We start from the raw sequence: 15,472 nt of genomic DNA, 5'->3' as shown, positions 1-15,472 counted from the left end.
ATTGGGGTGCCTGGAACATACATGTTTCCTTTCTAAGGTGTATAACCACCTTGGAGAAACATCAAAGGTCTATGTCCAAGCTCTCTTAGTGCTCCTTATTGGTCTTCCCTATTATTAGCAAATCATCCAGATAAGTGGCAATTGGGTAGACCTTGTAAAATATTCTCCATCATCTGCTGAAAAATAGCACAGGCTGATGATACCCCAAATGGCAATCTCGTTTATTGATACAAACCCACATGAGTATTAATTATAGCATAACTTGGGGAATCCTCGTCTAATGCACTGAGTACCTGCACTTAGACACACACGCACATAACCAGGCTGCTGTAGTGCTGAAAATAAGCATAACTGTTGTATAGCGGTAGTATGGGGGGGAAAGTCCCCACAAAGGTGGGCTGACTCATCAGATGTCACATTTGGTATGATTGGTGCTGCCCATTCCACAAACCATTCGGGCAGGAGGGTAGAGAACTGCACTGGCTTGATGATTCCTATGCTTTCCAGCCTTCTGATTTCTGCCTGTACTTTTGCCTGTAAGGTAAATGGCACAGGTCGGGCCTTGGAGAATCGTGGATTGCTTCCTGGTCAACATGCAAGGTGGTCTTGGCTCCTTCCTGAACCCCCATCTACCGAGTATTTAATTAGGGCTTCACTCAGGCAACCATTTTCTAACGAAAATGTTGAGCCAATCTAGGTGAATCTTTCTCAACCAATTTTGCTCCATCAGGCCTGGGCACGAATCTTTTTACGACAGTCAGTGGTAACTGAACTAACTACTTCTCATGAGACCAGAACCGAAATGGTATCTTTAACCTGTATAGGTTCCCCAGTATAGGTTCTGAGTCTAGCCAAGCTCAAGTACAGAGCAAATTCTGCTAAAGATGGGTTCTGCAATCACTGATGCAGCCGCGCCAGTTTCAACCTCTATTAGAACCTGCTGACCATTTAATCAGAGGTTTTATTTGATTGGTTCTGACTTGGTTGTTGCTAAGCAATTTAACTTTTCAAGCCAGATATAGGTGGGCTTTCCAGACAGTATGCTCACCTGGATACCAGCCTATGAGTTCTCTTACTCAATTCTGGCCTAGTGGGACTCTCTTGCTTTTTCGAGTCAGCATATTGGCAGCAATTACAATGGTTTGCCAGCCCAGATCCTGAAAAAGATGTTAACTGTATGGCCGAGGGTTGGCTTTGTTTTGGGGCTTAGCTATGAGCTGACTTAGAGTCCCTCTGTTCATATATCCTGAGTGAGGCTCTGCAATTGCCTTCACTCGAGTGGTGTTTCCCCCAAGCTCAGCTGGATTGGTGAAGGTGACCTCTTCCAATGGCATACATTGGAAGTGATATGCTCCAATTGCTGAATTTTCTAATGAAAAAGTCAGTTGTCGTGCCTGTTGTAAATCTAGTCGGGCTTCAGCTAGTTAGTGCTTTTGCGTGGTTATATCATTAATCCCACATACCAAATGGTCTCTCAGCATCTCATTAAGTATTTGCTAAAGTCACTTGTCTTTGCCAGTCATCTTAACCTCAAAGATCCCAACATGGATTTCCCGGGTCCTTGAACTGCCAAGTAAAATTGATAGCATCTCCGAATTGGAGGAGGCTTGAGGTCGTAATTCTCCTTAACTAAATCTGTCAACTCTTGAAAGGTTTTAGTGTCTGGTGCCTCAGGAAATGTTAAGCTCCGAATAACCAGTCTGGTGCCTCAGGAAATGTTAAGCTCCGAATAACCAAAGAAGTTGCAGGACCACAAGCTGTCAGGAAAATTACTTGTTGCTTTTCATTTGCCCCAGTGGGAAAAAAATGCATTCTTTCCACATACTGGGCCCAGTCCTCAATAGGATCAAATGACTCCAGCTTCCCAAATAACAGCAAGATGCCAGAAATGTTTACCAAACTCAAAGACAACTGTTGCGAGCGAATTTCTTCAGAAGTGTATTTTATCACTCACGAGCCCTGAAATAATTCCACAGAGGTCAGTATCCTGTCACCAAGTCACCCTTTATTTACACATTCGTAGTACTTGACACGAGTCCTGCTTCCTCAGAGCCAGCTCTGAACAAACAGAACCTCTGACATGCCTGTTTATCTGTCAGCCAAGGCTCCCTGATTGTACCAGGTTAATAGCCCCAATCAGGGAACTCCTATTCTATGAAGGCTACCTGGCTGACCTCATTGCAATCATTACGGAGGCAAAGGCAAATTTTTAAGGCACAACGACCATAAAACCAGCAATTGTTTGGAGGGATATTGGTCGGGTTCTGGTAGGTCGGACTAGATTGGGTTGGGATATCTGGTCGGCATGGACGGGACCGAAGGGTCTGTTTCCATGCTGTTCATCTCTATGACTTGTGCTATGACTTGGGCGGCACGGTGGCACAGTGGTTAGCACTGGTGCCTCACAGCGCCAGAGACCCGGGTTCAATTCCCGCCTCAGGCGACTGACTGTGTGGAGTTTGCACGTTCTCCCCGTGTCTGCGTGGGTTTCCTCCGGGTGCTCCGGTTTCCTCCCACACTCCAAAGATGTGCAGGTCAGGTAAATTGGCCATGCTAAATTGCCCGTAGTGTTAGGTAAGGGGTAAATGCAGGGGTATGGGTGGGTTGCGCTTCGGCGGGTCGGTGTAGACTTGTTGGGCCGGAGGGCCTGTTTCCACACTGTAAGTAATTTAATTTTTTAATTTTAATCTATAAAGAAGCTTCCAATAAACCATTCTCTTTCTATGAATGTCAAAAAGAATATAACTTTTATGTATGGACAAATGATGGAAAACTGGTCTAGAGCAGCAAATTGAATTATTTTTCAGCACGGAGACTTGATAATACTGGTCATGGGTAGACAAGAATGCATTGCATTTCTTTTGTACAATGAAAATTGATAGCATAATTTCACTGTTTAATTTGTGTGCATTGAAAAAACATGGTTGATATCAAAGTTGAAACTTTATTGCTGGAACAGCACAGCAGGTCAGGCAGCATCCAGGGAACAGGAGATTCGACGTTTCGGGCACAGGCCCTTCTTCAGGAATGAGCAGAGAGTGTTCAGCAGGAGAAGATAAAAGGTAGGGAGGAGGGACTTGGAGGAGGGGCGTTGGAAATGTGATAGGTGGAAAGAGGTCAAGGTGAGGGTGATAGGTCGGAGTAGGGTGGAGGCGGAGGGGTCAGGAAGAAGACTGCAGGTCAGGAAGGCGTTGCCGGGCTGGAGGGATTCGGCTGAGACAAGGTGGGGGGAGGGGGGATGAAGAAACTGGTGAAGTCCAAGTTCATCCCCTGTGGTTGGTGGGTTCCCAGTCGGAAGATAAGATGCTCCTCCTCCGACCGTCGGGTTGTTGTGGTTTGGCGGTGGATGAGTCCAATGACCTGCATATCCTCGGTGGAGTGGGAGGGGGAGTTGAGATGCTGTGCTACAGGTTGGTTGGGTTGGTTCGTCCGGGTGGCCCAGAGGTGCTCTCTGAATCGCTCCGCAAGTAGGCGGTCTGTCTCCCCAATATAGAGGAGGCCACACCGGCTGCAGCGGATGCAGTAGATGATGTGGGTGGAGGTGCAGGTGAATCTGTGGCGGATATGGGAGTTTCCTTTTGGGCCTTGGAGAGGAGTGAGGGGGGAGGTGTGGGCGCAAGTGTTGCACCTCCTGCGGTTGCAAGGGAAGGTGCCGGGAGTGGAGGTTGGGTCGGTGGGGGGTGTGGATCTGACAAGGGAGTCGCGGAGGGAGTGGTCTCTACGGACAGCTGATAGGGGAGGGGAGGGAAATATATCCTTGGTGCTGGGGTCTGTTTGGAGGTGGCGGAAGTGACGGCGGATGATGCGCTGTACATGGAGATTGGTGGGGTGGTAGGTGAGGACCAGTGGGGTTCTGTCCTGGTGGCGGTTGGAGGGGCGGGGCTCAGGGGCGGAGGAGCGGGAAGTGGAGGAGATGCGGTGGAGGGCACCGTCGACCACGTTGGGGGGGAAATTGCGGTCCTTGAAGGAGGAGGCCATCTGTTTTGAACTGGTCCTCCTGGGAGCAGATGCGGCGGAGACGAAGGAATTGGGAGAATGGGATGGCGTTTTTACAGGGGGCAGGATGGGAGGAGGTGTAGTCCAGGTAGCTGTGGGAGTCGGTTGGTTTGTAGTTTGGAATAAAGCCTTCATCTTGAACACTCCCTTTATTTTCCATGCATTTCAAGACTCAAGGTGAAGGATTTCATTCAATAACACTTGATTGTAAACTGGTATTGAAAGCAGAACTATTCAAGGTGACCTTACTAGTGCTAATTGTGTTATTTTCAGAGATACATATTTCCAGATTGCAGCATTGGAATATCATTAAAGGTTTCTTGGGTTGAATGAATAAAGTTTCAACAAGTACTCCAAGCCCAGCAATTTCAAGAAGTGCCCATTTGTTTTTGGATAGGATATCTCAGCATGCACATTTCCACCCATGTTTTATATAGATTAGTTCATTTACTAGTTCATTGGAGCCATATATCTGAAGTTTGCTGGCATAGCAGGGAATTAATGGTCTGGAGGAATAAACAACAGAGCTGTTTCCCTGTATGACATTAATTTGGTAATGAAGGGTAGTGAAGCTACTTAATATATTACCATATGTTGGTATCTGGCAGATAGTATTTTTTAACAACGTTACAGTGGTCTGGGCATCAAAAATTACGGATAAGTAACTTGTTCCCACTCCCTTTTTCAGGATTCAGCCCTTCTAGTACACTGGTGTATGAGTCAGGAAATTACATTTTCGATGCAACATGTAGCTATGGTTCACAAAAGGCAGATTATTTCACAGTTCAAGTGGAATATTAGCAAATTTTCTGGATTTGAAGGCATCTGCAGGTAGACCTATTTACCTTAACTGAACAGCCATCAGCTTCCATGTTTTTGCTTGAAGACAGAGGCTGTTTATTGGATGTTGTCTGTTTTTCCTGCATGCATTCCCTCTACTTCACTTGATCCTATGAATAGTTGACAAGGCATGAGCTTATTGAGCAAATGTTACACTTCCCTTACTGCTCCCTTGTTAATTCTCTAACTTTCTGGTAAGAAGCATTGGCAGGACCCATTGAATTGCAAGAGGCATCTGCTTAGACAGAAGAAGGGGCTACTGGGCATTCTAATCTACTTAAACTGGTTGATGACATCTTTGTTCAAAGATGGACAGTCAGATCAGAATCTTCCAGATGATTGAAGCAACATTTAATTGCCACAATATCGATTAATAGTGTTATTAGCACAAAAGGGAATCATTCATACAATGTTGTTCTGCTATGTGACCTAGTGCTGTCTTGTGTAATCTACGTATCACCACGAAATATAAAAATGAGGCTTTAACCTGCCTGTTTCAAGTCATATTGCTACTTTGATGACCCATTTGCATTTAGCTTATTAGCAAATTCTCTCTTGGTATTTGTTTTATGCAAACTGGGTAAATTATGCCCAGTTGGCTGTCAATGCTTCCTAGTTGGGACATTAGTGCAATATTTCATAAATTAATGTCCCCATCATCTAAACCCTGTTGAAGTAGTTGTTTTAGCTTTCTTAAATGGAAAGCTGAACTGCAATTGTTGGATTATTTACAAAATTAGTGAACTGTATACCTTTATATCGGATAATAGTACACTGAATTAGAAGTAAAGTTTTGACTTTCTTGAAATTGTTTTGGAGGTAAGAGACTGGGGGGGATATAGGTTAGATTCTTTGAAATCTGATAAATTATACTCCTTGATAATCTCTTACTGAAGCCTCCTCTTTTCAGAACATGTACTAGTGACTTGTTTGAATGAGTTGTCTATCCAAGTTTATAATTGACATTAAGTTGGGAAAGGCAGGAGGCAGTGCAGGAGCAGGATGTTACAAGGGATCAACCACACAACTACAATATATAGTGCCTCTAAATAACAAAGTTGCCCAATGTGCCTCAAGGGAGCATCATAAAACCAAATATTAAACCTAGTCACATGACACATTGGTCAGAATACTGTAAGCTAGTTCAGGGGTAGGTTTTGAAGAGTACAATGAGATATTCAGAGTATTCCAGGGCTTTAGATCAAGGGAACCAGTAGTGGAACGATTAAAATCAGGGGTGCTCAAGAAACCAGAATTTAGGGAGAGCATAGATATATCAGATGCTTGTGGGACAGAGAGCAGTAAAGTGATAGAGAGGTTCAAGATTATGGATCAGTTTAAAAACAAGGAAGTATATTTTGAAATCAAGGCATTGCTTGGCTATTGGTTAATTAACACAGGTAAAACATGAATTATATTTAATGTGAGCTAACACAAGAAAGGTGTTATCAGACAGATTAAGACAACTTTATGCCACCAATTTAAGTTGATCACAGAATTACAGAATCTGTGGAAGCAGGCCATTCAGTCCATTGAGTGCAGACCAACCATCCGCATTTTTCTACATTCTGTTCCAAATGCCCTTCATTAAGCCTGACAAATCCTCCTGAAGCAGCTTTACATCATCCTCGGAGCAAGATTCTTTCTTAGCTTTGTATAATTTGCAAAATAAGTTAATATTACATTTGGTCCCCACCTTCATATCATCAATGTACATTTTGAACAGCTGTGACCCAAGTACTGATCTTTGCAGGACTCAAAAAAGCACAGCCTGCCAATTTGTGAATAACCTATTTATTCCTACTCTCTGTTTATTATCTGTTAGCCATTCATTAATCCATTACTTCCTATTCCATATGTTTTACTGTTTTTAACCAGCGTCCTTTGGGGGACTTCATCAAAATCTCTCTGAAAATCTAGGTGTCATCGTTAGCTCTCCTTTACCAATTTTTTTGGTAACGTCTTCAAAAAAAACCTCTTAACAAGTTTGACAAACACAATTTCCCATTCACAAATCTATGTTGACTATGCCCCATCAGACTGTTAGCAATTAGGTGTCCATTTATCCCATCCTTTGTAATAGATTCTAGATTTTTCTTATGACTGATCGAAGACTGACAGTTCTCTCAATTAATTTCCAGTTCCCATCTAAAATACCAGACAACATGTGCTGCCTTCAAATCCACAGCAAGTGTTCCAGAAACTCTCAAATTTTGGAAGCTGATCATTAATGCATTGATTACCTCTATAACTACCTCCTTCAATACTCGAGGATGAGGACCATGAGGTCCTGGAGATTTATCAGCCCTATTATTTGTCTGGTACAGTCATCTTATGAATGTTAATTTCCTTCATCTCCTCACTCTCCCTGCTTGCTTGGATCTCTACATCTGGGAGATTTGTAGTATCCTCTGCGGTGAAGACAGACACAAAGTAATCATTTACCTTCTCTGTCATTTCCCTGTTCCCCATTATAAATTTCCTGACTCTGCCTTTAATGGACCCACATTCACTTTATGCAATGGTTTCCTTTTTATGTACCTATAAAAAGTTTTTGTTCATTTTTGCTAGAATGTGTTGACAATCTATTCTTGAGGTACTTTGTTCATTTTTTTTGGCACTGCACCTGAGGAAAGATGTATACTTTTAATCAAGCTGTTCAGGTATGTTTTGATGCACCTTTTGAGCACATGACACTTGAGAGACACACACACACACACACACACACACACACAATCACACACACACACACCCCAACGGAAAGATTTATTGATCTTGATGGGGATGTAACACAGATTTGTCAGAATATCAACAAGATTTAACCTCTAAATCTTGTTGATATTCTGACTAATCTGTTTTCATAAGTCCTGAGGACCTTTCCTTTTATTTCCTCAAGTCCATAAAATGTATGTATTGTCTGATCAAAGCTTTCTAACAGTTTAAAGGTTTTGATTGGATAGTTAGACGCTTTTTCTCTGGTGAGGGAATTGAAAGCAAAGGTTTATAATCTTAAAATTAGAGCCAAGCCATTCACAAGCAAACTCAGGAAGCACGTTTTGCAACAGTTGAAGTTCAGAATTCTTTTCCGATCTCTCTGAATCCCTCTACCTCTGAGTTCTCAGAGTGCTTGTCTGACATCCAGGTTTGGATTTTTCACAAAATCTTGTAACCAAACTTTGGGAATACCAAAGCCATTGATTGCTCTCTGTACTTTGGAGTCTACTAGCAAATCTCCATCTTATTCAACCTTATGATCATCCTCCAGCCCAGTATTCCAGCCAGTACAGAAACTGCTAACTCTGAGTATCACTCCCTGCACCCTTGTCTGAGCCCATCTTCTATGAAACCCTTATCCATGCCTTTGTAACTTATTGACTTTTTAAATAAACCTATTCAGACAACCTCGAGATGAGGCGGGACTCAAACCCAGACCTCCTTACTCAGAGTTAGGGATACTACCACTGTGCCACAGGGCTTTCAGTTATCACTTATAGATTTGACTGACACTATTGGCCTCAACAATGTTCTATGTTCTCCATATATATCAATTCAACAGCAGCCAGTTATATTTGTATAGTGCCTTTAACATAAGACATTTTAAAGCACTTTCCAGGAGCAATGCAAGGCAAAATGTGCTATGTAGAAAATATGTAGAAATATTTTCTATGTATATGAAAATATTTGGGCAGACGATGTTAAGCTCAGTAAAAGGGTAGGTTTTCTTCAAGGGAGAAAGAAAGGGAGAGAAGCAGAGTATTTTGGGGCAGGAACTCCAGAGCTTTGAACCTTGGTTTAGTCACCTTGGGTGGAGCAATTAATGCTCAGTAGACCAGATTTTGAGGTGTGCAGAATAACTCAGAAAAGGCTGAGACCGTTGAGGAGTTGAATACAAAGGTAAGAACTTGAAAATGAAGGCATTGTTTAACTAGGTGCCAGTGTATCAAATGAGCACAGGGCTGGCAGATGACCAGGACTTGGTGTGAATAAAGACGAGCAGTGGAGATTTGGATGATCTTCAGTTCACAGAAAGTAGTATGTGGCAGGTGAGTCAGGAATGCATTGGAATAGTTCAGAACACAAATAATGCAGGCATGAATTCAGTAGCAAGTGAAGTGAGGCATGGATGATGATACAGACGTGGGAATAGTGATTTCAGTTGACGTTTATTTCTAAACCGCGTGGCTGTGCAACAACCCAGAACTTAATGCGTGGCACAAGTATAATTTAGCCCCTTGAAGTTACCACACAAAATAAAGGGCCTGTGATGTTAAATCAGTAGGCAAGGTGCAGAGAAAAAAGTTGAAACATTGGCCTTGGTAATGAAACAGATGTCTGCTTCGAAGTTCATCTTCAGTTCAAACATCCAATCAAGATTGCATACAGTCTGGTTCAGCCCCAGACAGTTGCGAGGGAGAAGGGTAGATTTGGTGGCTGGTGAACAGAACTTGTAATGAAGAACAAAGACAATTCTGGCTATTGAGGGAGTGCAGCGTAGGTTCACGAGGTCAATTCCTGGAATGGCAGGATTACCTTACACTGAAAGACTGAAGCGACTGGGCTTGTATACCCTTGAGTTTCGAAGATTGAGAGGGGATCTGATTGAGACGTATAAGATTATGAAAGGATTGGACACTCTGACAGTAGGAAACATATTTCCACTGATGGGTGAGTACCGAACCAGAGGACACAGCTTAAAAATAAGGGGTAGACCATTTAGGACAGAGCTCAGGAGAAACCTCTTCACCCAGAGAGTGGTGGCTGTGTAGAATGCTCTGCCCCAGAGGGCAGTGGAGGCCCACTCACTGGATTCATTTAAGAAAGAGTTGGATAGAGCTCACAAAGATAGTGGAATCAAGGGTTATGGAGATAAGGCAGGAACAGGATACTGATTAGGAATGATCAGCCATGATTATATTGAATGGCGGTGCAGGCTCGAAGGGCTGAATGGCCTCCTCCTGCACCTATTGTCTATTGTCTAATGATTTGTATTTTTAATGTTTAATTCAAGAAAAATTCTCACCTAACATTAGATGTTAGGCAAGCAGTTTTATGACTCTGACAATGGAAGAGTTCTGAGAGGTAATGGTGAGTTTGAATTGAGTAACTGTGCACATATAAAAGTTGGCATTATTTTGGATAACGCTGTTGAAGGCAGCACGTCAATAAGAAATAGGAAGAGTCTAAAATTCTTAAGAGCATTGAGGTGATTGTAATGAGGTCAGCCAAGCGGATTTTAAGAAATGTATTAATCTGGTCCAATCAAGGAGCCCTGCTGGCTGACCTAAACAGGAGTGTTAGAGATTCTGTTCACTTAGAGTTGGCTAGGAGGGAGCTGGATCAGTATCAAAACCTCTCCACATGTAAATAAAGGGTGACTTGGTGACAGGATATCAGCCTCTTTGGGGTTATTTCAGGCACTATAATAAATGAGTAGGATGTTTAAAACAACCCACTACAGGTAATTTTCTGGCTATGATAAGGTAAGTAGAGGCATGCAGGTCAACTCTGCTGGATGATGATGTGGTCAACCATGTAAAAGTTTGCAAGCAGGTCAAGCTGTGAGAGGGATATTTTTATCTTTGTAAGGATGTAATTATTGACTTTTGCTGTCAGCTATTTCTAGGACTGAATTGAAAATCTGAAATTTGCTGCCTTTGTTTTTCTCGTGGCTTGTCCCCCTCTGTCATCACCCGTCAATCATCACCCTGTGTTTGCTTAGGGTGGCCCCTACTTGTCATGATCTTGGATGGAAAAAAATCACACCCTTGTGTTTAAATCCCTTTTTTGCCTTGTTCCAACCTATCTAAGTAACCTCTATTCCATCTGTTCCTCTGACTTTGGTCTGTTGTGCATGGTCCTGCCTTTTAGCCACCATCGGCGAATGTGCATCAGGTCCACCACAAAGGAGATCGCAATCTGAATCATTCCACTTCTGCCTTATTTTCATCAACCTGAAAACCCAATTCTTTCGGTGGTTATCTTTGTTTATGGAAATTTGTGCTTGTTAACTGTTTAATTCTCGTGTTTCTGCTCAGTCAGGGAGAATTTCAGGAAGCATCCAACATTTGATTTTGCATCCAACTGATTTTCAGGAACAGAGAACTTTGTTTTTTCTCTGCTTCAAAACAAATTTAGTTATGAACAGTTCAGAAAGAGGTCGGTGTTGGTTGGTTCACAAGGAGGTTCACTGAATATGCAGAAGGACCTCAGATGAGCTGGTGATGATGGAAACTCATTTTGAGTGGAGATTGAGAGCTTAGGTTGGCACCGTTCTCTTTGGCCTTCTCGACACTCTTTCCCAACAAGGTAACAAAATCTTATTCGAAGACTGTGGTGCGGAAAAGCACAGCCAGTCAAGCAGCATCTGAGGAGAAGGAGAGTCGACGTTTCGGGCATAAGCCCTTCATCAGGAATGAGGCTCATTCTTCTTCTCCTAGGATGCTGCCTGACCGGCTGTGCTTTTCCAGCACCACACTCTTTGACTCTGATCTCTAGCATCTGCAGTCCTCACTTTCTCACCACAAAATCTTATCTCCCTATATTAATGACATATCTCAGAATCTCCTCAGTGCAACTGTACTTCTCATCATATGTTACACTTCAAAACCAGATCCCAAGACATTGAATCCCCTCCATAATGCAATAAATCTCTGGACTGTATTATCAGGGGTCACTGTACTAGGACTGTCCTCATTCTATCTGGATCTTGTAACAACTTTCCGCATTTGTTGCAAAATCTCAGTGACATTGAATTTGAGTATTTTCATTGCTAGAACTCCCACAACAATTTCTCTCAATCCTGCCTGATCCAAACTCTGTTCCATTACTGTTAAACTTCAGGCAATCTTTTGCTACCTGGGTCGCCCATTGCTAATAAGTCAAGAGTTTCTGATAATATGTCATAATACCCTGTTATTATTATAAAGCCACAGGATCACTGTGGATAATACTATAGGTAATCTGCAGACAAATCTGTGCCATTCAAAAGAGCAATCTGATCTTGCTGCCTAATGTAACTGACTTTTATTCTCACATTTCTTTATGTTGTTTGATTTACTGATCACTCCCAAGTGTCATCTAGTTTCTTTAGCTACTTCCATTAGATAACCAAGCAGTTTTGAAAAATGAAGGTAAATTATTTTGTGCAGTTTGCTTATTTGTATAAAACAAGCACAGCGGGCATTATAGAAGATGTCATGAATAGGATTTTTTATATGGGTCAGTTTCCTGTCTTTGTAATACGAAAAATTTGTGGAGAATTAATGTTTACATATATCTAGAATTGCCATCAGTTTCTTTTTGGGTGTTAAAATTTACCTGTGTAAATCTGCTTAGACATATTTTATTCAGATCAATTGAAACAAAGACTATGCTTATCTTCGCAGCTGCTTGCATCGATGATGCTTCAGTCATTAGTCTTAAAGAAGCTTCTATTGATCAGAGTCCAGCAGAGAGTGCTAATGGTGCATTTGGGTCTGAGGATTGTGGAAGAATGTCACCAGATGTCTGCAGCGCTGCATCTCAAAGTGTGGAAGAGTCTCCTGGAGATTTGGTAAACTTAAGTATTTTGTAGCATTTTTGTGTAGAGAATTTTATTAACAGTTAAATGTTGGGATTTCAGGTACAGCTAAGAGCAAGCCAAAATCTGCAGAAAGATGAAGGAAAGCTATGTTCTTTAATTTGTGGATATCCAAGTAAATCTTCCACTGGTCTGTCCTGCCATCTTGCATTTCTTTTTGAATTACTTTGTGTGGTTTTCTATTCAATAACTTGTTTCTCCTCTTCATTTTTTTTCCAGGGTTTGTCTTTTTCTGCTTGCCCTATCTATCCATTTAGAGTCATAGAGATGCACAACATGGAAACAGACTCTTTGGTCCAACTTGTCCATGCTGACCAGATATCTTAAATTAATCTAGTCTCATTTGCCAGCATTTGGCCCATGTCCCTCTAAAACCTGCCTCTTCATATACCCATGAGGAGAAAGTGAGGTCTGCAGATGCTGGAGATCAGAGCTGGAAATGTGTTGCTGGAAAAGCGCAGCAGGTCAGGCAGCATCCAGGGAACAGGAGAATCGACGTTTCGGGCATAAGCCTGAAGAAGGGCTTATGCCCGAAACGTCGATTCTCCTGTTCCCTGGATGCTGCCTGACCTGCTGCGCTTTTCCAGCAACACATTTCCAGCTCTTCATATACCCATCCAAATGCTTTTTAGATGTTGTAATTGTACTAGCCTCCACCATTAAAAATTGCACCTTGGGTCTCTTTAAAATCTTTCCACTCTAACCTTAAACCAATGCACTCTAATTTTAGTCTCCCCTACCCTGGGGAAAAGACCTTGCCTATTCAGCCATGCCCCTCATGATTTTATAAACTTCTATAAGGTTACCCCCTCAGCCTCTGACGCTCCAACAAAAATAGCCCAGCCTATTCAGCCTCTTACTGTAGTATAAACCCTCCAACCATGGCAACATCCTTGTAAGTCTTTTCTGAACCCTTTCAAGTTTCACAGCTTTCCTATAGGAGGGAGACCAGAATTGAATGCAGTATTCCAAAAGTAGTGTCACCAATGTCTGTACAGCAACAACTTCCCAACTCCTAATATCAATGTAAATAGAGGCATGCATTCCAAATGTCGTCTTCGCTATCCTGTCTACCTGCAACTCCACTTTCAAAGAACGATGAACCTGCACTCCAAGGTCTCTTCGTTCAACAACACTCCCCAGAACCTTATCATTAAGTGTATAAGTTTTGCTATTACTAAAATGCAGCACCTCACATTTATCTCAATTAAACTCTATCTGCCACTACTCGGCCCATCTGATAATCTCCTTCGTTATCCACTACACCACCAATTTTGGTGTCATCTGCAAACTTGCTTACCATTTCTCCTATATTCACATCCAAAGCATTTATATAAGTGACAAAAGCAGTGAACCCAGCACCATTCCTTGTGGTACACCACTGATCATAGACTTCCAGTCTGAAAGTTAGCCCTCCACCACCAGCCTCTGTCTCCTACTTTGAAGTCAATTTTGTATCCAAATGGCTAGTTCTCCTTATCTACCATGTGATCTAACCTTGTTAACCAGTCTACCATGTGGAACCTTCTCTAATGCCTTGCTGAAATCCATATAGAGGATATCCACTGCTCTGCTTCATAATCACCTTTGTCACTTCTTCAAAACCAAGTTAGTGAGACACTATTTCTCTCACACAAAATCATATTGACTATCCCCAATCAATCCTTGCCTTTTCAAATACATGTAAACTCTGTCCCTCGGAATTCCCTCCAACAAGTTGCCCAACAATGATGATCAGCTCACCTATCTATAGTTCCCTGGCTTTTCCTTACCACCTTTCTTAAATAATGGCACCATGTTAGCTAACCTGCCGTCTTCCAGCACCTCACACATGACTCTTAATGATACAAATATCTCACAGGGGCATAGCAATCTCTTTCCACAAAGTTCTCAGGTCCTGGGGATTTATCACCTTTATGCATTTTGAGAGGTCCAGCATCACCACCTCTGTAATATGGACACTTTTCAAGGTATCACGATTTATTTCCCCAAGTTCTTCAGCTTCCATATACTCCTTTACAGTAAACACTGATGCAAAGTGCTCGTTCAGTGTCAACCATCTCCTGCAATTCCACATACAGGCTGCCTTGCTGATCTTTGAGAAGTCCTATTCTATCCCTACTTATTCTTTTGTCCTTAATATATTTGTCGAATCCCTTTGGATTCTGTTTACCCCTATTTGCCAAAGCTATCCCATGTCCCCTTTTCGCCCTCCTGATTTCTCTCATAAGTATGCTCCTACTGCCTTTATACTCCTCTAGGGATTCACTCAATTCCTGCTGTCCATACCTGACCTATGTTTCCACGTTTTTCTTGATCGGAGCTTCAATTTCCCAAGTCATCCAGGATTCCCTACACCTAGCAGCCTAGCCCTTCACCCTAACAGGAACATACTATCTCTGGACTCTCACTAGCTCATTTTTGAAGGCTTACCATTTTGTTGCAGTCCCTTTATTGTGAATAACCACCCCCAATCAACTTTTGAAAGTTCTTGCAGAATGCCATCCAAATTGGCTTTTCTCCAAAATAAATCATTAACTTTTATACAAGACATATTTTAAAACTAATGCAATTATGATCACTGACCCCAAAATGCTACCTCACTGACACCTCAGTCACTTGCCCTGTTTCATTTCCCAAGAGAAGGTTAAGTTTTGCTCCTCTTGTAGGTACGTCTGCATACTGTGTAAGAAAATTCTGTTGTACACACTTAACAAATTCCTTTCCATCCAAGCCCTTAAGACCATAAAACCATAAGTAATAGTAGTGGAAGTAAGGCTATTTAGCTCATCGCACTCCGCCATTCAATCATGGCTGATGGGCATTTCAATGTCACTTAACTGCACTCTCCCCGTATTCCTTAATTCCTTGTAAGCTTAAGAATTTATCAATCTCTGCCTTGAAGACATTTAACATCCTGACCTCCGCTGCGCTCCGTGGCAGTGAATTCCCCAGGCCCACCACTCTCTGGCTGAAGAAATGTCTCCTCATTTCCATTCTAAATTGACCCTCTCTAATTCTAAGGCTGTGCTCATGAGTCCTAGTATGGGAAACAAT

The 15,472-nt window shown here is 42.2% G+C and overlaps 1 protein-coding gene across 3 annotated transcripts in view; it reads left to right on the top strand.

Moving 5' to 3' along the window:
- The window catches only part of uhrf1bp1l (UHRF1 binding protein 1-like), a 147,638-nt gene that overhangs the window by 100,615 nt on the left and 31,551 nt on the right, over positions 1 to 15,472 (top strand). For all 3 annotated transcript variants that reach the window (XM_043713651.1, XM_043713653.1, XM_043713654.1), the window contains one exon: positions 12,222 to 12,388. In XM_043713651.1, the coding sequence (XP_043569586.1) occupies positions 12,222 to 12,388 (167 nt within the window). The remainder of the gene's footprint in view (positions 1 to 12,221; positions 12,389 to 15,472) is intronic.

This window comes from Chiloscyllium plagiosum, chromosome 23 (assembly GCF_004010195.1).
Source record: "Chiloscyllium plagiosum isolate BGI_BamShark_2017 chromosome 23, ASM401019v2, whole genome shotgun sequence".
Taxonomy (NCBI): Eukaryota; Metazoa; Chordata; class Chondrichthyes; order Orectolobiformes; family Hemiscylliidae; genus Chiloscyllium; species Chiloscyllium plagiosum.
Note: the sequence above shows the minus strand (reverse complement) of the source record. Positions and strands in the feature narration are given on the sequence as shown.